Source organism: Peromyscus eremicus, chromosome 3 (genome assembly GCF_949786415.1).
Source record: "Peromyscus eremicus chromosome 3, PerEre_H2_v1, whole genome shotgun sequence".
NCBI classification, from domain to species: Eukaryota; Metazoa; Chordata; class Mammalia; order Rodentia; family Cricetidae; genus Peromyscus; species Peromyscus eremicus.
In genome coordinates this window covers 17,723,034-17,750,702 of record NC_081418.1, presented here as the reverse complement: position 1 = coordinate 17,750,702, position 27,669 = coordinate 17,723,034, and the positions used below count along the sequence as shown (strand labels likewise).

At 39.3% G+C, this 27,669-nt stretch overlaps 1 protein-coding gene across 2 annotated transcripts in view; it reads right to left on the bottom strand.

Moving 5' to 3' along the window:
* Positions 1 to 26,774, bottom strand: part of Vps50 (VPS50 subunit of EARP/GARPII complex) — a 114,989-nt gene extending 88,215 nt beyond the window's left edge. For both annotated transcript variants that reach the window (XM_059257341.1, XM_059257340.1), the window contains exons 1-9: positions 26,614 to 26,774; positions 20,201 to 20,269; positions 9,454 to 9,576; positions 8,317 to 8,388; positions 6,020 to 6,073; positions 4,931 to 5,001; positions 4,212 to 4,329; positions 3,870 to 3,905; positions 2,061 to 2,143 (exon numbers count right to left, since the gene is read on the bottom strand). In XM_059257341.1, coding sequence (XP_059113324.1) covers positions 2,061 to 2,143; positions 3,870 to 3,905; positions 4,212 to 4,329; positions 4,931 to 5,001; positions 6,020 to 6,073; positions 8,317 to 8,388; positions 9,454 to 9,576; positions 20,201 to 20,269; positions 26,614 to 26,646 — 659 coding nt within the window. In that variant the 5' untranslated portion in view covers positions 26,647 to 26,774. The remainder of the gene's footprint in view (positions 1 to 2,060; positions 2,144 to 3,869; positions 3,906 to 4,211; positions 4,330 to 4,930; positions 5,002 to 6,019; positions 6,074 to 8,316; positions 8,389 to 9,453; positions 9,577 to 20,200; positions 20,270 to 26,613) is intronic.
* Positions 26,775 to 27,669: the final 895 nt, after the last annotated feature.

Here is a 27,669-nt window from a genome sequence, read left to right as displayed (position 1 = left end):
CAGTTTTCTTAGGGACCTAGGGTGAACTCATGCGACCCCAACTTTCTTGGCACATACAAGTGTACCTCTACCCATTTATAGAAAAAGACAAGCCTCACACACATCACTCTCTCTCACGTATACAAACAATGTGTGCTTTCTAAGATCAAGCAACTATTAATTGAGACTATCATTCAGATCAATTTCATGTCTGATAACACCCCTTCCGTCTATCACAATATCCATTAATATATAAAAGTTCTTGAGAGGCACTTCCTACTAACTTTAAAAAGCCCAAATCGGAATTACTTTCAGACATTTTACAGCCAAATCTTGTTATATAAGACATTTACTTTAGCATAACTAAAATAGAATTTTTAATTAATGGAAAGTATAGTTTCAACAGCTAACTAGCTTCCTCAATTTCCTGCCTCCAAATTCTATGCTCACCCTTTCCTCCTGTAATAGACAGTGACCTTTGCAAAGTCAATCCTTGCAAAGTCCTGGCATTTTATGTTCTATTTTACTTTCCAGTTCTTACTCTTTTCCATCATCTTCCAAATATTCAAGTTTCTTTCTTAATTCCACATGTTTTCACAAAATTTCCTCATTTTACACCTCCACTTCAGCCAACTCTCCCTAAATCTGACCCCAAAATGGTTGGTTATGACTGCTTTGTTGATAAATACAACAGATATTCTCAGTCTTCATTTTGCCTGGCAAATAAAAATAAGATTTCACTCATGGTGTAGGAATTTATCATCCATGGCTCTTTTATTTTGTCCTAACAATTCCTCAGTCCCTTCTTCCTTCAGGTCCTCCTAGAAGACCCCCAAGGGCGACTCCTGGAAAAAAGTGAGATCTCAGTACTCCTAGTGCATGGGCACTGTTGGCTTTGCATGCCCAGTTCTAGCTCTGTCCAGTCCATGCAAGAGCACACAAAGGTTTCTACTGGCTGCACTGTGTATGGTCCCCCACAGTCCCTTCACATTCAAAGCAAAGAACCTGGTATAAACACTCAGTAGATGCACAACCGCCTCCCAAAGCCAAGTTATTACCACCATAACAAATGTACCAAAAAAATAACTAAATGGGCACTCTATGCTTTTTTTGGAACTCAGAACATGTCAGAAGGTTCCAAGTATCTGTGCAAGGCCCTGGGTTCAATTCCCACCTTTGCAAAGCAAAAATATTAAAAAGAATGGAGGGAGAAGGGAAGAAAGGAACTCCTGAGTTTAGTCAACATACTAGAGGAAATTCTATATTCACTTAGATAATCCAGTTAAGTGGAAATGCTGTTGTCAAATTTTTTAATAATGACAGTTAATAATGGCAGCCAGTTCAGCACTGTATATTTTTTAAATATCCACTTCAAACAAGAAGCAAAACACATTAAAATGCAATCATTAAATACCACAAAGATGGTTATTATATAAACTGAAATAATATTTAAATTTTCCAAAAGACTAACCATTTGAACCATCTGGATCTTTAAAACAAGCTGAAATAATACTCTCAATATTTCCATGATGGACAAAGCTTAGTCCAGTGGTTTTCAACCTTCCCAATGCTGCAACCTTTAGTACAGTTCCTCATGTTGTAGTGACCCCCAACCATAAAATTACTCCATTGCTACGTCCTAACAGTAATTTTGCTACTGCTATGAATCACAGTATAAATATCTGAGATGCAGGCCATCTGATATTAAATATCTGTGAAATGACCCCAAGGGGGTCACGACCCACAAGCTGAGAACCACTGGCTTAGAGGAATAGTCCTCAAGAGACCCAAGGAAGATGGGAACAGATTTATTCTCACCTATGTGTACCAAAATGACATCACTAAGACTGAAAAGACCATGAAAAGAGTTTCCAGAGGTAACAAGGGGAAGGACTGAAAAGCATCTGCTCTTCCATACCTTAACAGCTGTGCATTACTTTACTGTAGTGCCCATTAAGAACACAAGTGTTAAACCAAGAACTCCATATTAAGCCTCAATGCTTATTAACATCATATGCTGAACAGGCCCTAAATAAAATGACAGACAATAGAATCAGGTTAAAATGTGTATAGTGCCTTACCTTATACAGCTGTAGTGTTTGAAAGTGCTGGCAGCCTTCTGACACTCTAGGCACAGCTGAATAGCTCCTGGGTAGTCCTCCTCCTAAGACAGAGTGGAAGACATCAGACTAGAAACACGGCGTTAAAAGGCCTGATAAGAACACACTGCTGCTGATAACCCGACAATATGCCTCTAATCAAACAGCAAACTGCTAATGACTGATGACTAACACAACAGGCAACTAACCTCAGGTCTAAAATATACATAGAGAAAAACTGTGCAACTACTCTGCTCCTTCGAATACTGGGTAACAGCTTCCCCAGATAATGACTTACAGAGTCAGAGATGCTTCCCAGGGAGGATTTTCTCTAGCTGTGGGGTATCTTCTTGTAATGTTTCTAAAAAATGTGCCAAACAGTCTGCATTCTGCTATGGATGACTGATTGATAAATAAAATACTGACTGGCCAGTAGCCAGGCAGGAAGTATAGGCGGGACAAAGAGAGAGGAGAATTCTGGGAACAGGAGGGCTGAGTCAACAGCTGCTGCTAGCAGCTGCGATAAGAAGCAGATGTTAAGATACCGGTAAGCCACGAGCCACATGGCAACTTACAGATTAATAGAATGGGTTAATTTAAGATATAAGAACTAGATAACAAGCCTGAGCCATGACCATACAGTTTATAGGTAATATAAGCTTCTGAGTGATTATTTTATAAGTGGACTGCGGGACTGTGGGGGCTTGGCGGGGCCCGGAGAGAAACATTCCAGCTATAGAATTCTATTCACAAGTAAGTTTCAACTATTTTACCACCAAGCGATCAATAAATATTTCTGAAAAAATATTGATAACTGCATAGCTTAAAACTGAACTATATCCCAAAGACCCATGTGATAGTCTTGGTGGCCAGCCTGTAGTGCAGTCTTCAAGAAGTAGGGCCAACTGGAAGGAAGGTCACTGTGGATGTGCCCTCCCCTCAGCATCCCTCTCCCCTTCCTGGCTGCCAAGAGACGAGTAAAGTGATATGTATCTGCTAGGTCCTCTGCCATGCTGGACTGCCTCACTACAGCCTTAAAAACAACAGACCCAAGTGACCATAAACTGAAACCTTGGAAACCCTGAGGAGAAAGCTCCCTTCTATTAGTTTATTCTCTCAGGCATTTTGTTATAGTAATTAACTAATTAACAGAGTAACTTAAGAACATGCTGTTAGCCAAATAGCAATTTAATGTCAAATGAGTATTTCCCATAGATGTCTCAGAGCCTAGTGGAGTAGTTATGGTTTAGAAGTAACACTGGTTATACAGAAAACCACAAAAATATTTCTTTATGCTTGTATTTAAATCCAGTAGATATAATCCAAACACCATGACGCTAAGACAATGACAAAGTACTTATCCCAGGAAGATCAAGTGTAATTTTCCATAATATTTGTCATTATGCTTTATTAAGGCTTACTGTGACAGAGAATACCAAAGAGAAACAGACGGCTAGCTAAAAAAACTAATTACTATATGAAATACCAAATATAAGGAAAATATTACTCATTTCAGAAGTCACTTCTATAAGTTCACTGTGAAATTTAATTTGATTGTTTGGACAAAGGCAAAAGCCTAAAGCCAGCATGCAAAGGCCACTACAAAGTAAATGTTTTCCTAAACAAACTTCATTTTCCAAATATGTTGACAAAAAAGGCTCGAGTACCTTTCCTGTTAAATGTTCCCCTTATGGAAGATACCAATCAAATTCAATCAGAATTTTATCCTCTATGATTTTTCTTTGTAATATTAATTTAGCATCAAGAAATTTACAAAGTTTGTTAGCTTACCTCTAGCATTTCACTTAGGCGTACATCAGTTCTTTGCTGAAAAGGAAAAAAATCAAAGGTCAAATCTGTTTCAACTCTGAAACTATTATTTTTTTGAAGATTTTTTTAATTTAAATTATGTGTACGTAGGAGTGGGGCAGTATCAGCATGTGAGTGCAGGTGCTTGACGAGGCTAGAGGCTCCAGACTCCCAGCCACCTAGAGTCACAGGCAGGTGTGAGCCACCTAAAGTGGGTGCTGGGAACTGAACTCAAGTCTGCTAGAAGAGCAGTTCAGGCTCTTAATTACTGAACCATCTCTCTAGTCTACAAGTTTTAATTATTAAAAAGTGACTCATACATACCAACGTTTTTATGGTTCTCAATGACTTCAGAAGTCCAATCAGCAATTGACGCTTCCTTTGATTTGCAAGAAGGCCCAAGCTGGCCTGAGTAAAACCTTCCTTCGCAATATTCAAGTGTCTGAGGATGGGAACAACAGCATGAGAACTTCCTATACAACGGGAGTACTACCCACACAGCAGTTAGGCACGCAATGAGCTAGAGACCTAGGTTACTACTGAAATGAGGAGCGTCACTCACATACGTGGGTGGACTGGTGCCAACCCATCAACTCTCATGGCCATGGTAAACAAAGTACAGCGATTAAGAACAGGCATCTCAAAACAGTGCAAAAGTTGACAGAATAATCTTATTATTTGTAAACCTAGTAATAAAAAAAAAAACTGGAACTGATGTAGCGTTTGTTGTTTCTTTTTCTTTTCTTATAATCTGTTTCTATTGTGTATTACAAAAATAGCCTATAACAGAGAGAAGGAAGGAGGCAGGGAGAACGCACTGGTTCTTCACTACAAACAGTGGGGGTACTAGTTTCATCGATTTTCTAAACTATAAGAAAATCTGTGGGTATTCAGCAGGTTTAGATTACCTGTCTGCTTACTGAAAGGTACTCTACATATTATGGTATCAACAATATCAACAATACCACAGGATCAACAAGAGATCTCAGAGCTGCTCTTGAAATAGTTCTGAGCTTAGCGAACAAACTCATAGAAAGCAATACCTCCTCCCATTTGTGCAGATAACAGCAGCCAGCTGAAGACCTGTCTGCAACGAAGTCACTCTTTCAAGCTCCTGTGGCAAGAGAAGACAGATTATGGTCTCAGGCATTTGCTGTCTTCCTACTCATATGACACTCTAGCAAAGACTCTAGTGTTTTCAAAGAAAAGCCAGCTTTGAAAACAAACTAGTAACAAAGATACTTCAACTTGAAAACTGTTAGAACATTACATGAAAATTAATTTAAAATACCTACTTCCAATTGATTTCCACAATGACAAATGACAAAATATTTAGTCAGTATTGGAAGGAAATCTAAACCCAATCTGTTTCAGGCAGGAATACATACCAATAATATATCCATTTATGTATGTTTCTGCCCAACATAACTTTACAATGTAATTAAGGATATGACAAACCTGATTTCTGTTTGCTAAGGGGTTTCCATGAATTTTGAAAGCTTTTCATTTCTTTTTTTCCTCCCTTTTCAATATATGTGTGTACTATGAGAAATTGTGCATGCACACAGAAGCCAGAGGATACTGGATGTCCTGCTCTGTCACTCTTCCATGGTCCTTTTAGACAGGGTCTCTCACTGAACCCAGAGCTAGGCTGGCAACCAGCAAGCTGCAGTGATCCTTCTGTCTCCAAGTCCCACAGCACTGGAGTTACAGGCACACATATAAACAACCCAACTCCTCACATGGGTACTGGAATCCAAACCCATGCATATGCCTCAAGCATTCTTATCCAACAAACCTTCTCTCCAATGTAAGGCTCTCTGTTTCTTGTGAGGACAGAGATCCAGCTATACAGATCGAGTTCCAATAGCAATGTACTTTCACAATGACCCAGATTGAATTACCAATGTATACAACTGACACAAAGTTCATGAGAGCAATTTTCATTGGTTCTTCTATATTCAATTTAGTAAAATGTTACAAATATACACATACACACATGTGTACACATGCACACACTATATTGCTATAGAATACAGACAAAAGAATAACTTTTGTATATCTTAAGTTTCAAGTAAGTCACCCAAACAATTTTAAAATTTTACTACAATAAGTGGCAAAGAGTTTCCTACCTTTACATAAGCAGGCTGTTTTTCAAGAATCAAATCTGCTACTTTTTTAGAGACCTACAACAACATACAATCAAATAGAAGAAATAATGAAAAACCTCTCACACTTTCCATTATACTATATACTTCAAACTTTAGCCAGTAATACAAGTCTCCATGATAACTTCTGGAACAGTATTAGAATGATCATCCTGTAAACATTTACCTAGGCTATGAAGTAAGTATAAATTAGCATAGTAGCAACATAAGACATAACCTCACTAGAAACTCAATGCAGGGCCCTATGAATGTTGGGAATATGTGCTTCATTTTCTGACTTAACAAACACCAAGAAAAGCACAACCATTTTCAAGGGGAAGGGTCTGGTTTGGAAAGATGAATGAATTTGTTCAGATAAAACTTAATTAACTGAGTTTTCAGAGATAATTCATCTGTAGGGAAGAGAAGCTGCTTGCCACTTACACCACATTAGAAAATAAACAAGTCACTTCTTGCCCTACTTTGAAAAGCTAAAAATACATGGGTTTCCTCATCAGTTTGTTTGGGTTTGTTGGTTACTTGGAACACTATGAAGGTTTTGTTCTCCAACTCCATGAATAATATCAATGTGCACAGGTTAATAATATAATGACTTTGAACATAAGGCTCTTAAACTTTAGGGGCCTTTTCAACTATTCATAACATCTAGTACCAAGCTTGGGACTCATAACATCTAGTACCAAGCTTGGGCCGGGCAGGTACTTAGTGGGTGCACAGTTAGCTCCCCTTCCCCAGGCCATATGAGGACAAACTTTGAAACTTATTAAATAACTCCATTTACCCTTTAATGTTCGTTTGATCTGCATATAACAACTTTGAAGTGATGTAAACTATTTTCTATATACACTAACTATTTTTGTCTAAGAAGTATTTCATTAAAGTTAACACAAACAAGCTTTAAACAGCTTTAGACTAGATAGTGAAGAAACCTCAATGTTAATCCTCAATATTGTTTTAACAATTCTAAAGACTCTGCAGGACTAACAATAGCTTAATTTAGACAACACAATTCCCATAAAAAAGTGTCAAGGAGGAGCCATAAGAAAATGAAGTCAGGAAGCTCTAGCTCTACATCACAAAATCTGCCACATGAAAATGTGTACAACGCGCAGAAAGAGCCCTTCTAATTTTATCCCGCTGAGTTCACAAGGAAGACTGGTGGTATGGTTACTGTTAGTCTGCACTGTACACACCACTGCTACCCTACCCCCAACAAGACCTCCTAGTGCTCCTCTGTGTGTAAGAGACAAGAGGAGCATTTATTTCCTTGACTTGGAGATGTGTTATTAACAATCATGTGTTAAATCCAAACTCTAGCCTAAAATAATTACGAGACCACTGTATCATTAACTAATCTTCCAGTGAACTTCATAAAAGTTCAGCTTCACACAAAGGAAGTATAGAATCGCAGAACTTCATAGCATTAAAGGAAATGTGAGCCCACCTATCACTGTACAAGAAAAACAAGAGTCAGTGAAGTTAGGCAAGCTGCCCATTGTCACAGTTACATAGTGACAACTATGACTTTTTGTTTCGTAGTTCTACATTCTCTTTACTATATTTCAACTGTAAGTGAGACTTTACTTTGAGATTAAGAGATGTTTCGGCTGGAGAGATGGCTCAGAGGTTAAGAGCACTGGCTGCTCTTCCAGAGGTCCTGAGTTCAATTCCCAGCAACCACATGGTGGCTCACAACCATCCGTAGTGAGACCTAGCGCCCTCTTCTGATCTACAAGCATACATGCAGGCAGAATACTGCATGCATAATAAATAAATCAATCTTTGGGGCTGGAGAGATGGCTCAGAGGTTAAGAGCATTGACTGCTCTTCCAGAGGTCCTGAGTTCAATTCCCAGCACCCACATGGTGGCTCACAACCATCTGTAATGAGATCTGGCACCCTCTTCTGTGTACATAATAAATAAATAAATCTTTAAAAAAAAAAAAAAAAAGAGATGTTTCACTACAAAATCCTGGATAGGGAAGTCATAGAGACAAAGCAGGCACCTACAGGTGCCTCCTAATCTGAGGGTAAGCTCTAAACCCTTTGAGTATATCCTGGAACTAGACAGCGCCTCAGTCTCCAAAAGGAAACCTACCAAAGCAACAGCAAGAAAAGTGCAGCGACATAAAACAATACAAACGTGTCACTGGATCATGACAGACAACAGGATGTGTATACATTAATCTATAGGATTTCTCTGTAAACATTACATCTCTTTTTCATGTACAGTTTCACCAAAAACAAATGCTTGTACTTACTGCAGCTTGTTGTTGTTTTAATTTGTCTCTGTATTCCTCCAATTCCTGCAGATTAAGAACAGGTGGAAGCTTCTATAGGAAAAAAAAAACAAAAAAAACTTAAAAGCTGAGCAGTTCAACAAATTTGGTTTCCTTTCCCAGAACACCTCCAACTAGAGCACTGCAAAGTGACGTGCAACAGTGGCACATCCCACATCCTCCAATGTTCGCTCAACTCCAGGCACAAAGCCTGGGAGCTGTCTTACCCAAGCCTCTTCTGCTTCCACCTTGTCCAGTCTTGCCACACCCTCTGCTGCTACCCTTCCTCCAGGAAGCCAGACTCCACCAGCCTCCCAACAGGGAGTGTTTACAAATGATCCGGGCCAGAAGAAATCAAGAAAAAGTTCTAACATGGATCCCCCACTCTACCTGCTACCCTTAATTATAAGAAATCTCAACGTAGACTTTGGCCTCTGGAATATTATGAATAAACTGAATACCACAGTGACGGGCAACACTCTGAATTAAGTCAGCATGGAGAAGCAACAAGAGAACACGCAACTGTATATACTGGGAAACGGATTCCAAGTTTAAACGCATTTTGCTATTCTGACTTTTCTTACGGAGTCCCATGAGTTTATACTGTCAGCATTCAGACAGTTTTGTACAGAGGCTTTTCAGCACAATACATAGTCATGATCAAAAGAGTCAGTGCCCTAGCCAAGCTGGAGTAGCAAGGTCACTTAAACCTAGGAGCTGAAGTCAGTCCGCACACCTAGAGTCAGGCCCTGTGTACAAACAAAAGGTCCTACATAGCTTTTCTAAGCATTTATTTTAAATCTTAAACAACTACATTTTAAATTTCACTTGAGTTAGCATTTTCTGAACATCTCAGGTAATGTGGAAAACATGATGAGAAGCAGCACTGCAACATGCTGCTCACTAGCAATGAAAACCCAAGGCACAGCAGTGCTTCCCCACCCAGCACTCTAGGGCCGCACTTAATAACACAGGCTGATAGTTCATATCATGATCATCACAGACCCATTAGTGTTATTAAGAAATATTAGTTCCCTCCAAACTTCCCATCTCACAAAGTCATTCCTAGGCACTGAGAAAATAAGCTTTAGATGTGTTTTATTCAAAGTTTCTTTTTACCTCCAGCTCATATTTAACAATATCAAATGGGTCCGCAGAAAAATAGACTTGCTCGATACTATTAATTAGCTCTTGTTCAGCTTGAGGGTCGCTCGGCTGTTCTCGAAGCTCCCTGAATTCCTCCTTAAAAAAAAAAGTCATAATTATAGTATGTATAACTGTTCAAATCCCATCTACACAGAACAAATGACCTGTGTCTCCAGTCATGCACCTCGGAGAGCCATTCTGACCAAGGACACAAGCTAATTAGGAACCAGAAAACTAGGAAATAGCCAAACACTAAAACACTGCTTTTCTACTGGAGAGGAAGAAAGAATTCCGATTGTATTCTGAACTGCTCGTATGCCAAAAAGGTTAAAAGAACTTAATGTTTAAGAAAAGAAATGCAAGCAACTCCCTGAATCTATCATAGGCACATATCACAGACACACATTTTATCCCATCAATAATATTCTGTGATCTGTCTAATCACACGTAACACAACACCTTCTCAATGACCTCTGGGACACAGTCAGCACCGGAACTCTGGCAGCCAGCATCTAACCCTGCTAGAAACCAGAGAGGGCAGCTCAGAGTCACTGGCTCAAGGACAGATTTCAAACTTCCCACTGTGTTCAGGATGCTTCCTTCAATGTGTACTAACACTGCAACTCAGGACCTGACTGTGTATCAAAGCTGAGTATTAGATAAAAGGTCTTCTTTCTCATGATACAGAATGAGGCCTCCAGCGATGTCCTCTAAAGACACTTGACAGACAGATGCCTATCTCTAATATTAGTGTCCCTATGCTATGCAATTTTATTGACTTATTTTGACAAACCCTTGGTTAGCTGAAAATGTCCTCAATTTATCAATATCTACTTCTTCCCACACTGGTTAATCAAGATACTACACTAAGCTAGGTATGGTACACATGCCTATAATCCCAATCCTTGGAAGGCTGAGGCAGCCTGAGCTATCCAGCAAGACTGTCTAAGAGAAGCCAAAGACTTCGTCACACACAACAGCAAAACAAAGACATTGTTTTTAATTGGTTCTTTGACTATTCCACCTAATGTGTTTTGATCTTTCTCAGCTCCCCGCCCCTCCTCCTAGATCCACCCCTCTTATCTACCTGCCCAACTTTGCATTCTCTCTATATCTGAAACCCATCAAGTCCAGTTTGTGCTTTGCAAACATCCTTAGGCGTGAGGCCTGACAGACCCTGGGCTGCACTCTTAAGGAAAACTAACCCTCCTCCTCCTGACAGCTATCAAATGCCAAAAGCCCCTCAGCTAGTATAAACATCCAACTTTTCAGAGTTAATATCAAATATATTTAAGTACAAAAAAGAAGCAATTGTTTTAAAAACTTACCATCATTAACATACTGTTTAGCAAAAATCTTCAAATCATCACTAACTGTGTTTGCTGGTTTGTTTACTTGGAGGGTGTGCCACCGCACACACATGCAGGACAGGAGACGACATGCAGGAGCTGGTTCACTCCTTCTACTATCCCCTTCTTCCACATGGATCCCAGAGCTCTAACGCAGCCTACCAGCCTAAATCATCACTAAGTAAATCTATAAAATCATTAGACTATTTGTAGCCAATTAAAGGATACAGAGTGATGTTCTATGATTTATTGTGGGCATACTTTTTATTTATTAAAAATAATTTGCTTGAATGTTAAGGCATAACATTTTATATTTTTAATTTATAAACTAAGAATTAATTCCTATTGTAAATTCAAGCTAAAAGTGTTAGAACACTATGTCAGAAATTTAAAAGAACAATGTAGTATTTAAATTTAAAATCCTACTACATTTGAAAGAGAACACAGGAATAAAAAGCAAGCCTGTGTACATCAAACTCAATTTATAAAATACTCTAACAGAAAGGGCCGACAATATGCGTACTCTGGACAACAGTATGTGACAGGTACCATGAGCACAGCAAGAAACCCAGCATCCTGGGCCTGAGAAAGTGCTCAGTTGCTAACATGTTTTCCTCATAAGCATGGAACTTGAGTTTAATTCCTAGAACCCACAGGGCTAGAGGTTTGCACCTGTAACCTCAGCAGCAGGGAGGTAGAGACAGGCTAATTCCTGGGCTCTCTAGCCATCCCACACACCCTACTTAATACAGTCCGACATCCAAGTGAGAGATCTGGTCTCAAAAAATACGGTGGAAGGCTCTTGAAGAACAACAAAGTTTGGCCTCTGGTCCATACCCATGTGAACATTTACAAGCACCCGAACACACACACACACACACACACACACACACTGGTCCATACCCATGTGAACATTTACAAGCACCCGAACACACACACACACACACACACACACACACACACACACACACACACGTGAAAGCTGCACTTCTGGGGTAGTAGCAGATGGGAAGGAGAAGTTATTTGCAACTCTAACACCCAGTGAGTGGTGTTCAAATTTGGCATAGGGTGTGGATGTGTGTGTGTGTGTGTGTGTGTGTGTTTGTGTGTGTGTGTGTGTGTGTGTGTGTGTGTGTGTGTGTTCCACACCACCTGTGGAAGTCAGGCAGCTTTCACTCATTCGATACAAATATAAAGTGAGAGGGATGGAAAGGAAAGGGACTCAGAATTCTCTAGCAAACCTCCCTCCCTTAAAAGGACACAGGCATCTGAAATACAAGCCTCAGGAGGGTAATGTTGCCTAAACACCACAAACAAATAAATGCAGTTCGTACCATTCAAAAAGAAATGTTGCACATTACAAAATCAGTAACATTAGAAACTACCATTTGTAGCTAAGCCAGAAATCCAGTACACGAAATGATCACAGGTATCATCTTAAGGGTTTGATTGGCACTGGCACACGACACCATGCTGATGGTCTCCAGCAGTCAGTACGGGGTGGACGACCTGAGGCCAGAGACTCTACCTTTAGTTACATCTCTAGAACCTTGGAAATATGATTTAGCCTCTTCAAACCTACACTTTTAATTTTTCATCTGTTTTAAAGTTATTAAAATTGCCAAAGGGAAAATGTGATTTCATTTAAAAATACCTCACAAATGTACATTTCAAAATGTGATGAATTTATAAGAACAGTACAATCTGTATAAGTGCAAAGGTCAGACACTATTCCTTCCTGGAGATCTACTCCATCAACATCAGAGAACACAAAGAACTACCATGGAATACTTCATACTCTAATACAACATTCTGAAAAGGGCAGCGATGAAACCTAGCAAGGCAGGAAAAGACACAGAACATACAATGGAGAACTCCATCCAAACTAAAAACCCAGATATGCCACTGTATCCCAATAAAACAGCCCTCCTTTCAGCCTATCTAGCGAGCTCCCTGTGAAACACACAGCTGAGCTCATTCAAACTGTTCAAAGGCGACTGTCTCTTGTGCCGCTGCATGTGCAGCCGTCAGGCTCTGCTTCCACCTTCCACCTCCCTAAATGCTTGCTCGGCACTAGGCTGCATGCTCAGTCAGACCCCACACTTCAAACTGCAACCGCCCCTTAGTCTTCATCACTATGCTCTGCAGCGCCAGGCTTCACAGCACGCCGATAATTACAGATCAAACTATATTCAACAGTCAACTGTATTCAAATGGAATAGGAAACAAAAAACAGTTTTGGTAGGCAACACGGTGCTTAAACTCTTAATGCTTCTATTAGCAAGAAATAACAAAAGTATTAGATGACTTGGGAGTATTTTATGTATGCAAATAAGAAAAATAAACAGAAAAAGCTGTATTTCATAGCTTTATGTAACTGCTGCATAATTCTGCTAGAATTAAAAACTCACTTCCTAGCATTGGAGATGTATAAAAATATGCAATTCTTTATCTAAATCAGAATCTGACAAAGTAATTTATAAGTGAGATAATACTTTATTCACAAAATGAACAAAAGACTTCCTACAAAAAATTTTAAGGCAAACTTGGAAAAAAAACAGAACCAAATAAAATTCTTCACGGCATATCAAAATATGTTAAGAAAAAAGGTTACAATAATGAGACAGTTAAACTAAGTTTAGAATTAAATAGTTCAGTCTTGCCAACTGTTTATTATTAATGAAGTGTTTAAAGGATTTATTTTATAGTAAGTGTTCTGGTTTATAGTATATGATTAAATGAGTATTAAGACTAATGTAGTGTAAATGCTCTCTAAAATGTGAAAATCCAAACCTAATCTGCCAACAAGGCTATATAAAATGCAACAACACTTAACTGCTAATCACTAAAATACAGAAAATGTACATCAATGCACCTCAGAATTAAAGCTGGAAAGGAACAATTCAAGTCACAGATTTAAATGCAGACAGAGGAAGCGAACGCAGAGAAGCAGAAGAGCAAACCAGCTCGCCCCACACTGCCATCGGGAGCTGGCGAGCCTGCTTCACAAGCTCCACTGCCTTCCCTTGCTCAGTCGGAGGAGCTACAGCCAACAACAGCCATTTTATTCTCAACATGTTAAAACTCTCCTGGATGACAGCAGCCAGGGGTGAGTGAAATTCGGCGTCGCCCTAACCGGTTACTAAAGAGGGACCACGAACAAATAAACAGCCTGGAGAGGCTGAGCAGAGGGAAGGACAGAGACAAAAGACACCTCTCAACCTGACAGAAGAACAGAGAGAAATTCAAGTCTAAACCGAGGAACAAAACAAAATGCAACTCTGAAATCAAGCAATAAAGAGCCCTGATTTAAAAAAAAAAATACATGTTCACCAAGAAGCAAAACATCCGTGTATGTATATGCATCAGAATTATGTATTCCCCTAGTTAAAATATATAAGATATGCCATTGTGTCAGACACTGTACCAACAGTAAGCATAAATGTTCAGTATTTTATTAACGGCATAAAGCAAGCAGGATTCTTTCAGCAGACTGTCAGGCCAACAGTTCCTTGATGTTTTAGAGCTGTTTCGCCAGCAGCCTCACACGGGTTGAATACATTACCACCTAGGCTGCTCTTCCACTTTTATTATCTCGGAGGTAGATAAAGCTACATGAGCAAACACATAAAATGCACATATGAATGTAACTTTATGAAAAACGATCATAACAGATATTTCAGTCAATATCTCTGCTTTAGCCAGGCTACTTCTTATCTCAACATAAAAACAAGAGGTTTTATGGGGATTCAAATCCATAAAACAATTTAAGCCCTCAAATGAAAGATGTTATGAAAACATTTCTAGAATATTTATGGTTTCTAAGGAACTAGACGATCACTTTACAGAGCAATTTCATACTAAGGATTCATCTTAAGAGAATGCATCTGTGCTTAAGAAAAAAATAACTAAGTTTTGCATTTAGCTACTACTTTCAAATTATCCAAAACTTCATACTAATTGAGCCAAAGTCAATCCAAAAGTAACTAGTTGTAACTGCACAACACCCCCCTCACAGTTAAAGTCAACACACACAGCAGCTTAAACACCTAACAGTTAGTTTTAGGTTTTTATTCAAACAAATTACATAATTATATCATGTAAATTGACATGAAACTCTTCAGTTCATAGGCTATAATCAAAACTCTGCAGAAAATTAATAAATACTGGAACTTCAACTCCCCCCTTATCACACCACAGTTTACATATGCTTGATTATGTACCTAGATGGCAGGGTCTAGAGGCAGACGGACAGAGGCAGAGACTGACTGTATGTGCTGGAAGGACAGTGGAAGGAGAGACCCTGTTCTTCTAAAGCCCACATTTGCCGTTTGTTCCCTGTCTTGCTCGGCTTTCTTTTTTGAACTGTTAGCTTTCTTCTACCAGCCAGGACGGCAACACAAAAATGACACTCTGTTATAACTGCTGCAGCCAGAAGCTGCAGTCTCATAGAGCTAACATCACGTTAGAGCTCTAATTGAAAGCAAAAAATAAATTTAGTTGCCAAAATCTATACACAAAGAATAGGAAGAAAAAAAATACGATTCTCAATGTTCGATCAGTATTATTAAAGTCATAAATCACTGAACAGATAGATATAGGTTTGATCTACTTCCAAATGAAACAATTCAAAACCTATTTTCAGATCTCAGATACCCTAAAACCATGTACCACATAAGATTATAATGAATTGCAAGATGTTTGATTACATGGGGAAATGGCACATTTTCTCATATTCCCACTAGAACAACAGTAATAATCTATCAAATGCAGCGGCTTCCTCAGTTTGTCTCTGTGCTTTACATAAGCAGGCTTTAAAGCCTACCCTGTTTTCTTCAGGTTCTCAGTGCCATCTAGTGGAGGACTGGTTACATTACAATTTGGAAGGAGGACTCAGCTAAATAATTTATGAACATTTGTACAAGGCTGTTAAAATATGACTATTTTAATCTAGACTTAAGTAAAATTAGGTAATAAAAGAATTTTAATCAGTTTATGCAAAAAGTAATGAATAAAAAATGATTTTAACCACACAAATTTATTGCATTTAATAGTTTTAAAAATCACAAAAAATAAACAAAATTTTTATTTGATCCTTATGTGTACTTATTTCTTGTAATCAGTTAAAAATGTCAACCCAATGTCTAGTGGTGGTTGGTGGTGGCGCATACCTTTAATCCCAGCACTCAGGAGGCAGAGGCTGGTGGATCTCTGAGTTCAAGGCCAGCCTAGTCTAAAGAGCAAGCTCCAGACAGCCAGGGCTGCACAGAGAAACCCTGTCTTCAAATACCAAAAGAAAGAAAAAAAGAAGAAAAAGTCAACCCAAGTCCAGGATTTTATTATATTTTATTATATTTCTAAATCTATTATATGAAAAACACTGAAGATAATGACGTTGGAAACATTAAAATTTTTAAGCTATCTTTAAAAATAATTCTCAGCTTCAATGAATATTAAACTGTCTGCCAATGAGACCCTTAGGCTGGAGGGAAGGGACAGCACAAACAGAGAATCAGGCAGAAAAAAATCCAGTGCAGACCCTCTTTGTTTTTCGTTAGTTGCAAGGTCTTTCTAAACCCTCTTAAAAGAATAAGCTCTGTGCTGAGAAAAGCCACCACAGCACCTCCAGCCTCAGTGCTTTCGTCTTTCACATCTAGTGAGGTCCTCCGTCTTGGACTCTGTATTTTCAATGTCCCTCAACTCAACGCTTCTGCACTTCTCCACCTCAGGTCTGCATCACCTTATCAGCAGGCTCGCCTTCAATCCGAGTAACAAACCAGCACAGACCCATCACCCTCTTCAGTCAGTCTCTAGAGGACCCTGCATGAGTGCACTGCCCTGCACTGCTCCTTGCTCTCCACCACCATGAAGATGATTCCCAACCACCAACAGTACTTACACAAGTCTCAAAAAATACAACTAAACAAACCAACAAACAAAAACAAAAGAAGCAGGTCTTCTGGCTCTTCAGTTCTCCTTCACTGCCCTCCTTTTCCTAGGGAATTGAACCAGCATGGAATCTGCAAACATTAATCATTTTTAACCTAACCAACAGTAATATGATCCATCCTAATAATCCACTCCCTTACACTCTATTCTTTATTCTAAAGCCTTGTAATATATCACAACTCAAGCTAATCTATTTCTTTCCTGAATTGAGAGTTTCTTCTTCCAACTTGAACGATATTATAATAAAGAAAAAAGAATTCATGCATTAAACTTGTAAACGGAGCTGAATATTAGGGGATGCAAATCTACAATATATCAGACTTAGTATAAATTGGGTTTCACTTGTTTATTCAAATTCTCTGCCCAAAGGAAAAACGTAATTAAATATACTCTGGGGTTCGGGAATGCTATAGCATTAAAAAGAAAAAGAAACAAGCTCATTCTTGAACAGAGGGATTATTTTCAATGTTCTGCCTATATATTTATGTGTGTGGTGATGCCATTAAGTGGAAGTATTTAAATGTTTCTTCACTGCATTTAAATCACATAAGTAGCATAAACTAAGTATCAACACATCCATCTTAACCCACCACTAAGTAGCTTTAACCCCAGTGATATACTGTATTTTCCATGCAAGAGACAGATTACAGAATTTGAAAATCTCTGAAACATATACCACTCTTGTAAAACAACATGAGGGGAACACACTTCAAGTAGAGCAACCCAGCCTCTCTGAGTTCATCTCATCACCTACTCTCCTTCAAGGTTTTTGTCATAATTTGCAATCATCTTGTTTACTAAGTGCCTTCTCTGACATGAATGTAACAAGAGCAAAGCCTCAGCTTTCCTGAAGGACCTGTCTTTCCACTGCTGTACTGCCAGTTCCTACAGTGTGTCTAGAACACAGTTGATGCTCAAAATTGTTAATGAAAATTCACAGGGAGACTACAAGAAGAAAACATCAACCTTCAGAATGCTGAATAATATAATAATATATATATACACACACACACACACAGATATATAGATATATATGTGTATGTATGTGTGTGTAATGCTCTACATTAAAGTTAAAGTAAGCTACACTCAGTAAGCAAGCCCAGAGTTCTTTTAGCTGTCAAGCTCAGTAGTGACTGCAAGCCTGATTCACATCAAATTCAGTCTACCAACCAGAGCATCACCATTCTGGACTGTACGGCTCTTGTGTGTGTAGAGCCATTCAGAGAGAGGGTAGCAGCCCTGCAGTCCCTAGTTCTTGTGATGCTGTCAACAAGCAGAGAATGAACAGGCATGAGGAGCTTGGGAGGCTTTCTTATCATAAGGCTAGCTGCAGCTTACATCAGAGGCATCACTTCCTATTAGCTACTTTACCATCCAGGAACTCCTTAGTATGTGTCAAAAAGACTGGTGCTTAGATATGACATTCACCTGAACCATTTTCATTTGCTGATCTTGTGACCCCAGACTGTACATTCTACCCAGGGCCAGATATTTCAAAGAAACACAGTAAAGGGTCCATAGGAAAACTATATGGAAATCCACTGCCACCACTATTGCAAAAAAATCGGATCTTGAGGTTTAATGACAACAGACCATTTCTATTAAGAAATTCATATATTTTTACTGAGATTCAATCATCAACCTGACACTGATTCTGAAACATAAACAACTAAATTCAAAGTATGTCCATAATGTATAATCATCTTTTTTCTTCATCAAATAAATAAAGACAATTGCTTACCAGTTACAATGTATGGTTAGTCCTTACTTCCTAACTGTACCACATCCATTTATAACATATTTTATAATTTTATATACATATATAATTATATACACATATACATGATGCCCAAGTCTTTGTCTGAACTACTTCATGCAAAAGGATTATTGGCATTTTATCATACTAAGACACTATGCTTGTGTATGAACTCCAATAAAGACTAACAGTAAGTGCAGATGTTACTCCAATGGTGAAGGTGTCTGAAGGAGATGAGAGTGGACACTGGGGTGTGAGAGGCCTGGGATAACTGAACAAGCAAAGTCCTGTATTAAGGAAACAGCACATATGTTGACAAGGATGGGAACTGCTAGTGGACTGTAAACCAGTCCACCCATAATCAACTAAAAACTGACCTACCATGCAATTCCGTAGACAGTTTCTGTGCATTTACCCAAAGACTCCGGCAACACAGTAGAGACAAACTTGCACCTCAATGTTCGCTGTAACATTAGTCACGGTAGCTAAGCTATGAGGCCAACAGAGGTTTCCAACAAGGAATGGATGAAGAAAATGCGACTGACGTACATAATAGAAGGTTCTTGAGCCATTATGTAATTTACAGAAAAACGGACATAATGATCATATTAAGCAAAGTAACTCAGTCTCAAAGACAGCCAGTGCATTCTCTCTCATTTACAGGTCCAAGACTCTAAAAATACATAAAATTGGTTACGTACAAATGGCATAAAAGCAGAAGCTAAACCATCTGGACAGCAAAAGGGACTGCTAAGGAGGTGAAGGCTCAGAGGGGCAGATAACGGGCTGTGGAGAGGGATGTACCCAAGTGCATTACAGAGTTGTATGAAGATGCCCTTATGTAACCCCGTATAATAAAATAAAAATGTAAAAGAAACTATAGTAAGAGAAAAAAAGCTTCTTGTATTGAGATGCCAGACACAGCAGAAGAGTGTTTTTAATTATGATGCTCAGGGGCTGGAGGTTTAGTTCAGTGATAGATTACTTTCCTAGCAAGCAGGGGACCCTGGGTTCAAAAAAAAAAAAAAAAACACAGCTGTTTAAAAAAAAAAGTCACACACACACACACACAAATCCTCCAATTAAAACCCTTTGAAATCCTTTATCTGTGGTGGAGCTGTGATCCACAGCACAGCTCTCAGCAGCAGCAGGGTTAACAATGGCTGACGGTCTCCAGGGGAAAGCCAGCGAGCTTTCAAGTGGCAAACATTAAACTTGTAAACTGAGATGTTCACATGAATATTAGGAAATTAAAATCTGAAATGCATCAGACTTAGTATAAGTTGGGTTTCACTGGTTTATTCAAAATTCTCTGCCCAAAGGAAAAACATAATTAAATATACTTCAGGGCTCGGAATGCTATAGCATTAAAAAGTCAGTTAATAAATTACTTTAACTTTTTAAATTATAGCAACAAAGTAAGCAAAATATACATATACATCTGCCTTCAAGCCAGGAATTTGATATAATAAACCCTAACTTTATTAATTTGGCAGTGTGGACTCTACCACTGACTCCCCTCATAATGAAAGCACAAACATCACCTGGCTTAGCCCAGCAACCACCTGCTGTGGGAAGCAGAGCTTCAGGGAAGCAATTAGTACACAGAGGCAGTAAGTCTGCTCTTGTGGAGGTGAGAAGTCACACCACACATGTAGATCAATACCTTTCCAGGGACCCGAAGACTCTCAAAGGCACCAAGATCACTGAGGCTCTCCGGAGGGCTTTTCAGACCCTTAAAAAAGACAAAATGAGACAAACACAATTTAATTGTGCTAAAGAACTGTAAAAGGATTGAACACACCTAGTGAGACAGCCATGACAGTTTTAAAATGAGATTTACCTTCTTGAAAATACAGAGAATATACATTGTAAGACCAACTATCACAATACATATGGTCTGCTATGAAAGCAAGGATGTGCTCTTAGTAGTTTAAAATAAGAGTGTCATGTGGCACTGTCAGCACAGAAGCAGAAGTCTAACTTAACCACAACTTTAAAACAACCAAAGGAAGGAAACATGACAAAGCTGTCTATAAACACACCATTATTTAAATCATTAACAAATTCACCTTAAAAAAGGATCCAAGCAAGCCACAGTCTCATGATTTACAGATAAAAATACACTAACCAACGGATCTAGTTCAACACTTTTAAAAATGCTAATTAAAGCACAGGTAAGCCCTTTGTTAACCTTGACTATTTCTCACCAATGTAGCCAATTCTTGCTGCCTAAGATAAGACATAAACTCCATGTCTCATTGTTTCCAGCCATTCTTTAGCACTGTGGTACCTTCTATATGCACATCAAGTAAAAGATTCTGAAAGCCTTACATATACCAAGGAAAATTAGGAAGAAAGAAAGAACTCGGCATTTAAACTCCATTTCAAAGCCCCATCTTTAAAATACGCTATTTAAGGAACTGACATTAGTCTTTAGGCAAAAGCAGCTAGATGTTATTTTGAGGAGAGATTTCTAACATAGCTGCACTGCCCTTTAGGTGCCTCATACTGACCTTTTGGGGTCCTCAGTCACCAAAATGTATGGTGTGCTTCTGTCAGTTACTTCAGACTCAAACACTGTTCTCTGTAAGATGTAGGGTGCTTATCTTGCTTGCAAGGAAATAACACCAGCCACATCTGCAGGTTTATAACAATATTTTCTACCATTGTTCCAGAGGATCCAGTCCACCCATCCTTATTTCCTGTTATCACTCTCTCTCCTGTCTCAAAAAATAGAAAACCAACACACCACCAGCTTCAAAAGTATCTCATCTTAGGAATCTTCCTAAATCCCTATGTTTCAAGGCATACAGTACTACCCAGCATAACTAAAGATTGTGTCCAGTAATATCATCCAGGGAACTTTTAAAGATCCCAGGGCCCTACCATGAACCTAAGGAATAGGTACTTCTGGACTGGGATCAGGAATTTGCATTTTAACTAGCACCTCAGGTGACTCAAAGGATTGTTAATGCTTCAGAAACACAGTTATAGACATTTTCAAAACAATCTCTCAGCCCAATCAGTGAAGTTTTAAATACTAAGTGCACATATTTCCTTCACACTTTAAGTCTCAGGTTAAAGGAGAAAGCAAATGGTATTTGCCTCTATTGCCCAATAGCTAGCAAAGTTCCTAAACAGAGCGCCTGAGCGCGCGCACACACACACACACACACACACACACACAGAGAGAGAGAGAGAGAGAGAGAGAGACTGACTGACAGGCAGGCAGGCAGGCAGAATTACTGGGTAGAAATTATTATGCAGGCTCCAATCTCCAACTACTCAGCACTTTGTTCTCATGGGAGCATGCAACTGACTGCAGTCTGCAGTTTCCAGGAACACTATATTAAAGTTTACTGTAGTCTAATATGCCTTGCAATGGAGTACGTGTTGGAGCCTGTGGCAAGGCTGTTTGTCCTACACTGGGTTTTACACTGGGTTTCTCACATAATGGCACAGCATCAAAAATGGCAAGGCTGACTTAGACAACTAAACTTCCACAGACATATATTAGCTATACACTACACACATAGGAAGTAAAACTTCATTAATGATACTGTTACTCAATGATAATTCAAACGATACTGTTACTCAAATACCATTTTCAAAGTGTAATTAGCATGTCTTTAAACATGTTTTCAAGGCTAACTAATCTGACAGAAATCCTTGCATGAATATAGCATTTCTGCCTCTTTCCCTAGATGCTAGAATGCAAGTGTGATATATACTTGTATCTAGAAAAAGGTTTCACCTCTAACTTACTACATAATTATCAAGAGTAAGCATGGCAGCTTTCTGCCAAATGTACAAAATAATAATAAAAGTTGGAAGCCCTATGTCAGGAGCCAGGAGAATGGAAGAGACCACCTGGTTTGTACCCTGACTCTCCTGCAGCCTTGCACAACCTTCCCAGCCAGCCATGTTTTGTGATTATACCCCAACCATGGGATAACTCAGGGATTGTTAGAATGAGAAAGCTCCCATGAGAAACCAAAGTGGGACTAGCTACCTTGCAACATTCCTTGAGTTTTAACCATTATTCTTAGTATTACTAGGATCACAGAAAAAAAATGGCTTTTCTTTCAACAAAACAGAAATGAAGAAAAAAAATAAGGACCTAGCTGTCTATAAATATATCTGGCACTCAACTGTAATTTAAGACTATAGGCTATTAACCCTTTCATCATCATCTTTTTTTTTTTTTTTTTTTTTTTTTTTTTAGTTTTTACCAAAATAAAGTTAGTTTTCTGCTACTTTCATCTAAGGCACAAATTCACTGCTGTAACTGTGGTGCTCTACTTTTAGTAAACAAAAACATTTGTTATCATCACTATCCACTATCTTTTATTCTCTTCTTTGCTTTTTTTTTTTTTTTTTTACAATTTAAGCATATATAAATTTCAGCATCAATACACCTGCCTTTGCACTTTCTCTGTCCAAATCAGATCAACAACAAAGACACTTCCATTACAGCTATACGAACCTCTGTTCCTCTTATGAGACTAGCCATTATGTTCTATCAGAACAAAAGGACATTTGCAACTATTTGTGTTTCCTTCTCTTTTTAGCAAGATTTGAGTGTTCATAATTTCTCTCCAACTCTCTCCCCCATGTTTCTCTTGAGCCTACCCTAGCCAGAATTTCTTCCCTACCACTTCATAAGTGCTGTTGTCAGGGCTGGAGAGATGACGGCTCAGCAGTAAGAGCACAGGCTGCTCTTCCAGAGGACCCGGGTTCAATTCTCAGCAACCATGTTGCAGCCACAACTGTCTGTAATTCCAGTTCCAGGGGATCTGACACCCCCACACAGACATGAATGCAGGCAAAACAATGGACATAAAATAAAAGTTAAATAAATAATTTTTGTGAAAGTAAGTAAGTGCTGTTATCAGGTTCCAAATCTAACTCTCACCCAAGTCTTACCTGGTTGATCTACAGCAGCTTTCAAAGCCTTGTTCTTTATGTTTTTCTCTCTATCTAGCTTAATGAATATTCAGTAATATTTATTAAGCATCTGCTACATGCTGGTGGTCATTCGAGTTGCTAAGACTTCATAAAACTGACAGCTCCTTCATATTCTACTCTGCATAATCTATCTCTCAACATTGAGTGAAAAAGGCTTTTCATATATCTACAGTCACTCCACTTGACTTCAGGCAATGCTATCTGTCTGTCTGTTTTTCTGTAACTTAAGAAGTTACAGCCACAGACTTGTAACTCCTGAATGTTATCTATGCCTCAGATTCCTGCCCATAAACTCAGATACATTTAGTGAAGTCTCTCCTTTTTCTCTATTTAAATATCTAAGCAGCGTTTTACAAGTCTAAAAGCCTCTTTACTCAAATCACTCCCCCTCCCATTTCCTCCATCTCAGAAAGTGTCAATTTCAGTCGTCTATCTACAGGGGTTAAACCAACTTGGACCATCCTTGACATTTACACACACATAAGGAAATTTTTCTAGCTCTCCATTTACAACAGGTCCACAATCCAGCCTCTTCTGTGCACCTCCACCCCTAGCACCCTGGATAGGGCCCATACTCTTTACCACAGGGGTCACTGCAGTAGTCGCTCAATTCTTGCTTTTTCCTATTACTAAAACAGGGGCCAAAATGGTCTTTCTGGAGTGCTCTATCAGATTACATGGCTCCTCTGTCTGTCATTTCACTCAGAATAAAAGTCATTATTTCTATTACCTTGTTCAGTGTGATCTTGCTTCCTGCCTTCAGCTCTATGCCCTCATCCTTACCTCATCTCCTAAGGTCTTTTCCCTTCCTCCCTTTACTCTGCCCACATTGGATCCTAACAGTTCCTGCCTCGGGGCATCTGAATTTGTTCTTCTGCTGGTATTTGCCCACCTAGCTCACCCCCTCACTTCTTTCAGGTCTTTTGCATTATCTTCCCACTGAGGCTTTCTATGCCCACCCTGCATGTAAAGATGTAACTGACCCTAAATTGTCAAAATTCCCAAGCCTGCTTACCTTCTTTCCCTCAAGCACTGCTCACCATGTCTGCCTTAGCACTTGTCTATTCTATTCACTGACGCCTCTTTCAAACCTGGAATAGTGCCTGGCACATAATGCTCAATTCAATTTGTTGATTGAACTGAAAGAACAGAGGCCAGCATAATGGGGAATGGTGAGTAACAGATCTCATCTAAATAAGGCCAGATAACAAAGTGCATCCTTCCCTGTTAATCTTCTGCAAAGAAAGATCAAAATGGCCAGAGAGAGAGAGAACACAAATAAAATTAAAATTTCATACACCAGAATTTCATTTCTCTTTAATATTCATTAACAGCATAATTATCAAATATGTAGAAACCTTAGATATGTAGAGCCTTAAACACATATAATTAGGAGCGCCACACATTTGTATAAACCTCCTAACTTTACCTTACTTTTTTTTTTACAGTATAGCTCCAGCTTCCTGCATATGATCTGAAGATTTTTTTCCTCTCCAATTAAACAAAGATATAACCTACTATAATTCAATAAATTGACTGAGGTTTAAGAATTAGCAGGATCAGCACAGTCTGCACTACATTTACAAAAACTATAAATATATTATCATCAGTTATCTGGGATTTTTTGGTTCTTCTCTCCCACTCATTCACAAGGTAAGGTTCAAAACCAAAAAAAATCAAATCACCAAAGCTACTACATACTTCTGGTAACCCAGGCACCAAATAAAACTGAGCACCAGCTTTAGGGACAGCAGCCCCATGGCAGTTTACAAGTGACATAACAGACAAATGAGCATACTGCTTACCAAGCAGGACCAGACAGACAGAAAGAAAACCAACACGTAACTGGCTAGCACCTGATGGGCTGCATGTCAGCTCTGAGTGTATCTGCTCTCTTTCCTCCCCCCTCAGGATGGAGCAGCCTCCAAACTCCTTCTCAGGTTAGAAGCAACAGGAAGCACCAGTGTTCAAATGTGAAGGACTGCTAGATGCCTCTACTCACCTACTTCTTTGACTTTTATTATTCACAGAACATTTTCTCTACTTTCTTGACATCAATCATATTTTCCTCAAAAAAGGAAAACTGTTATACCAGGATCATGTAAGTACTGTCTATCAGAAATTATATGAAACTGTCCCACCATCGCTAAAATTCTGAATTATCAAGTATGTAAGGAAGTCATTTGTATTCCTGTTCTCTTTTGTTAGGAAAAAACATGACAAGTGAAACCTTAGTGAAAGGATTCTACCAACATTTTAAGCCACACTGATTTAAAACTTTCATCCAAACTCTGCTTGTTTCTTATTAAAATGAAGAAAAAATAGCAAATTATATATGTGTGTGTATATAAGTATATATACATATATATATATATATATATATATATGCTACAGTCAAAACAAAGGTTTCTGAAATAAAGTTACCAATAAATACCTAAAAAAAATAAATTTCTGCAGCTTCTTGAAGCAAGTTGAGACAAAAAAGACACTGTTTTGCCATAACAAGGATTTTTTTTTTAAAGTAGCAATACACAAAGAATGTTCGCATACACTAACTTACTGATGACCTTCACAGCGGTACACTGAGATAGGAGGAACAGAAAAGCAACTGTCACTTTCATTTTCACATCCAGAAAACATCTACAAGGTTTGGAGAGTTGCCCCCGAACCACAACGGTACTAATGTTGTCTACAAATAGCCGTTTCTTCACTTTAGCTCTTTTCCAGTCTTCTCTATTGCACAGACCCATGTCCTTTCCCAGGACACCTACTGGCAAATCACCACCAGTCAGGACGAGGGGGATGCTGCAAAGCAGCTGAGGCTGTCCTGGAAAGGAAGCAAAAGCACAGGGGAGACAAAGACAGCCCAACTCCCTGGCTGGCCTTGTCTAAATGACTGTGTCTAAGAGGACACTACCCACAAAAAGTCGAGGTGGGATTAAGGAGGCTCAGGTGAGTTTTCCAGGGTACTACTTTGCTGCCCAGCGCCCCTAAGACCTACCACCACCTCTAATTTAAGCCTCCGCCCACCACGGCCGGGGGTCTGGGCGCTCGGTTCCTCTCCCAGCCAGGAGGAAGGACCTGTTTGCTTCAGACTACAAGACTCACCTGCCGGGTCATTAGAGATTTGATTTTTTGCATGTCGAGGTCGAGAGACGATTACCCTGGCGCTGAGAACTAACAAATCAGACAAGACCACCAGACACCCGGCTACAACACAGGGAAGCCATAGTGAGTAGTCACGTGGAGCTGCCCGCCTGGGTCAGCCTTCCTTTCGCTGAGCATGCTGGGAAGTGTAGTCTTCCGGCTGCAGTCGTAGAAGAAGGCCGGCCTGGGTACTACATTTCCCAAGAAGCAACTCTTTAGCCACCAGCAAATCTCGTTTGGTCCGAGTGACCACCTGTACTTGGAATGGGCTTAGCCGAGGCTGGTGCCTAAGACTTTGGTGTTCCGGCCAGTCAGCCAAACAAACTCTGAGGAGGCCATAGATAGTCCAGACTGACGAGACGCCCTCTAGGAGCGCTAGAGAAGGCTCTGGGTGTGGCCTGGGGCAAGCGGGGAGGCAGGTACCCTAAGATGCTGATGGCCAGCCGTAGGTTCTTCTTCATTCTTGGCATTCCCTGTAAAGAGCTCTAATAAAATCAAAGGATTTCGTCGAATCCTCAACTATCATTTTCCTACCTGCTTAAGCAAAGACAAGTCATGACAGCTGTCAGTCATTCTGAGAGCACGTGTCAATTTAACGTCATCTCTCCTCGTTAGTGGTTACAAAGGAGAAAGTAATAGGGGAGCTTAGGAGACTCAATTTTATAAGGATTTCAAATCATGAGACTGGGGGGGCCAGCAAACTCAGAGTTAATAATAATAGGTAACACTGAAAATTTACAAATTGGAAGGGACTCTGTTAATGGCTTCATGTGTATGACCTCATGTATCTGCATGAGAACCTTTTTCTCCTCTTTTTCAATTACAAATTTTTTTCCATACAATATTTTCTGATCAGGTTTTCCCGCCCTCAACTCATCCTAGATTGGCCCTGCCTCCCCACCCACCAACTCCAAGCTTGTTCGCGCTCTCTCTCTCTCTCTCTCTCTCTCTCTCTCTCTCTCTCTCTCTCTCTCTCTCTCTCTTTCTCAAAAATGCAAATAAACAAACAAAAATAAT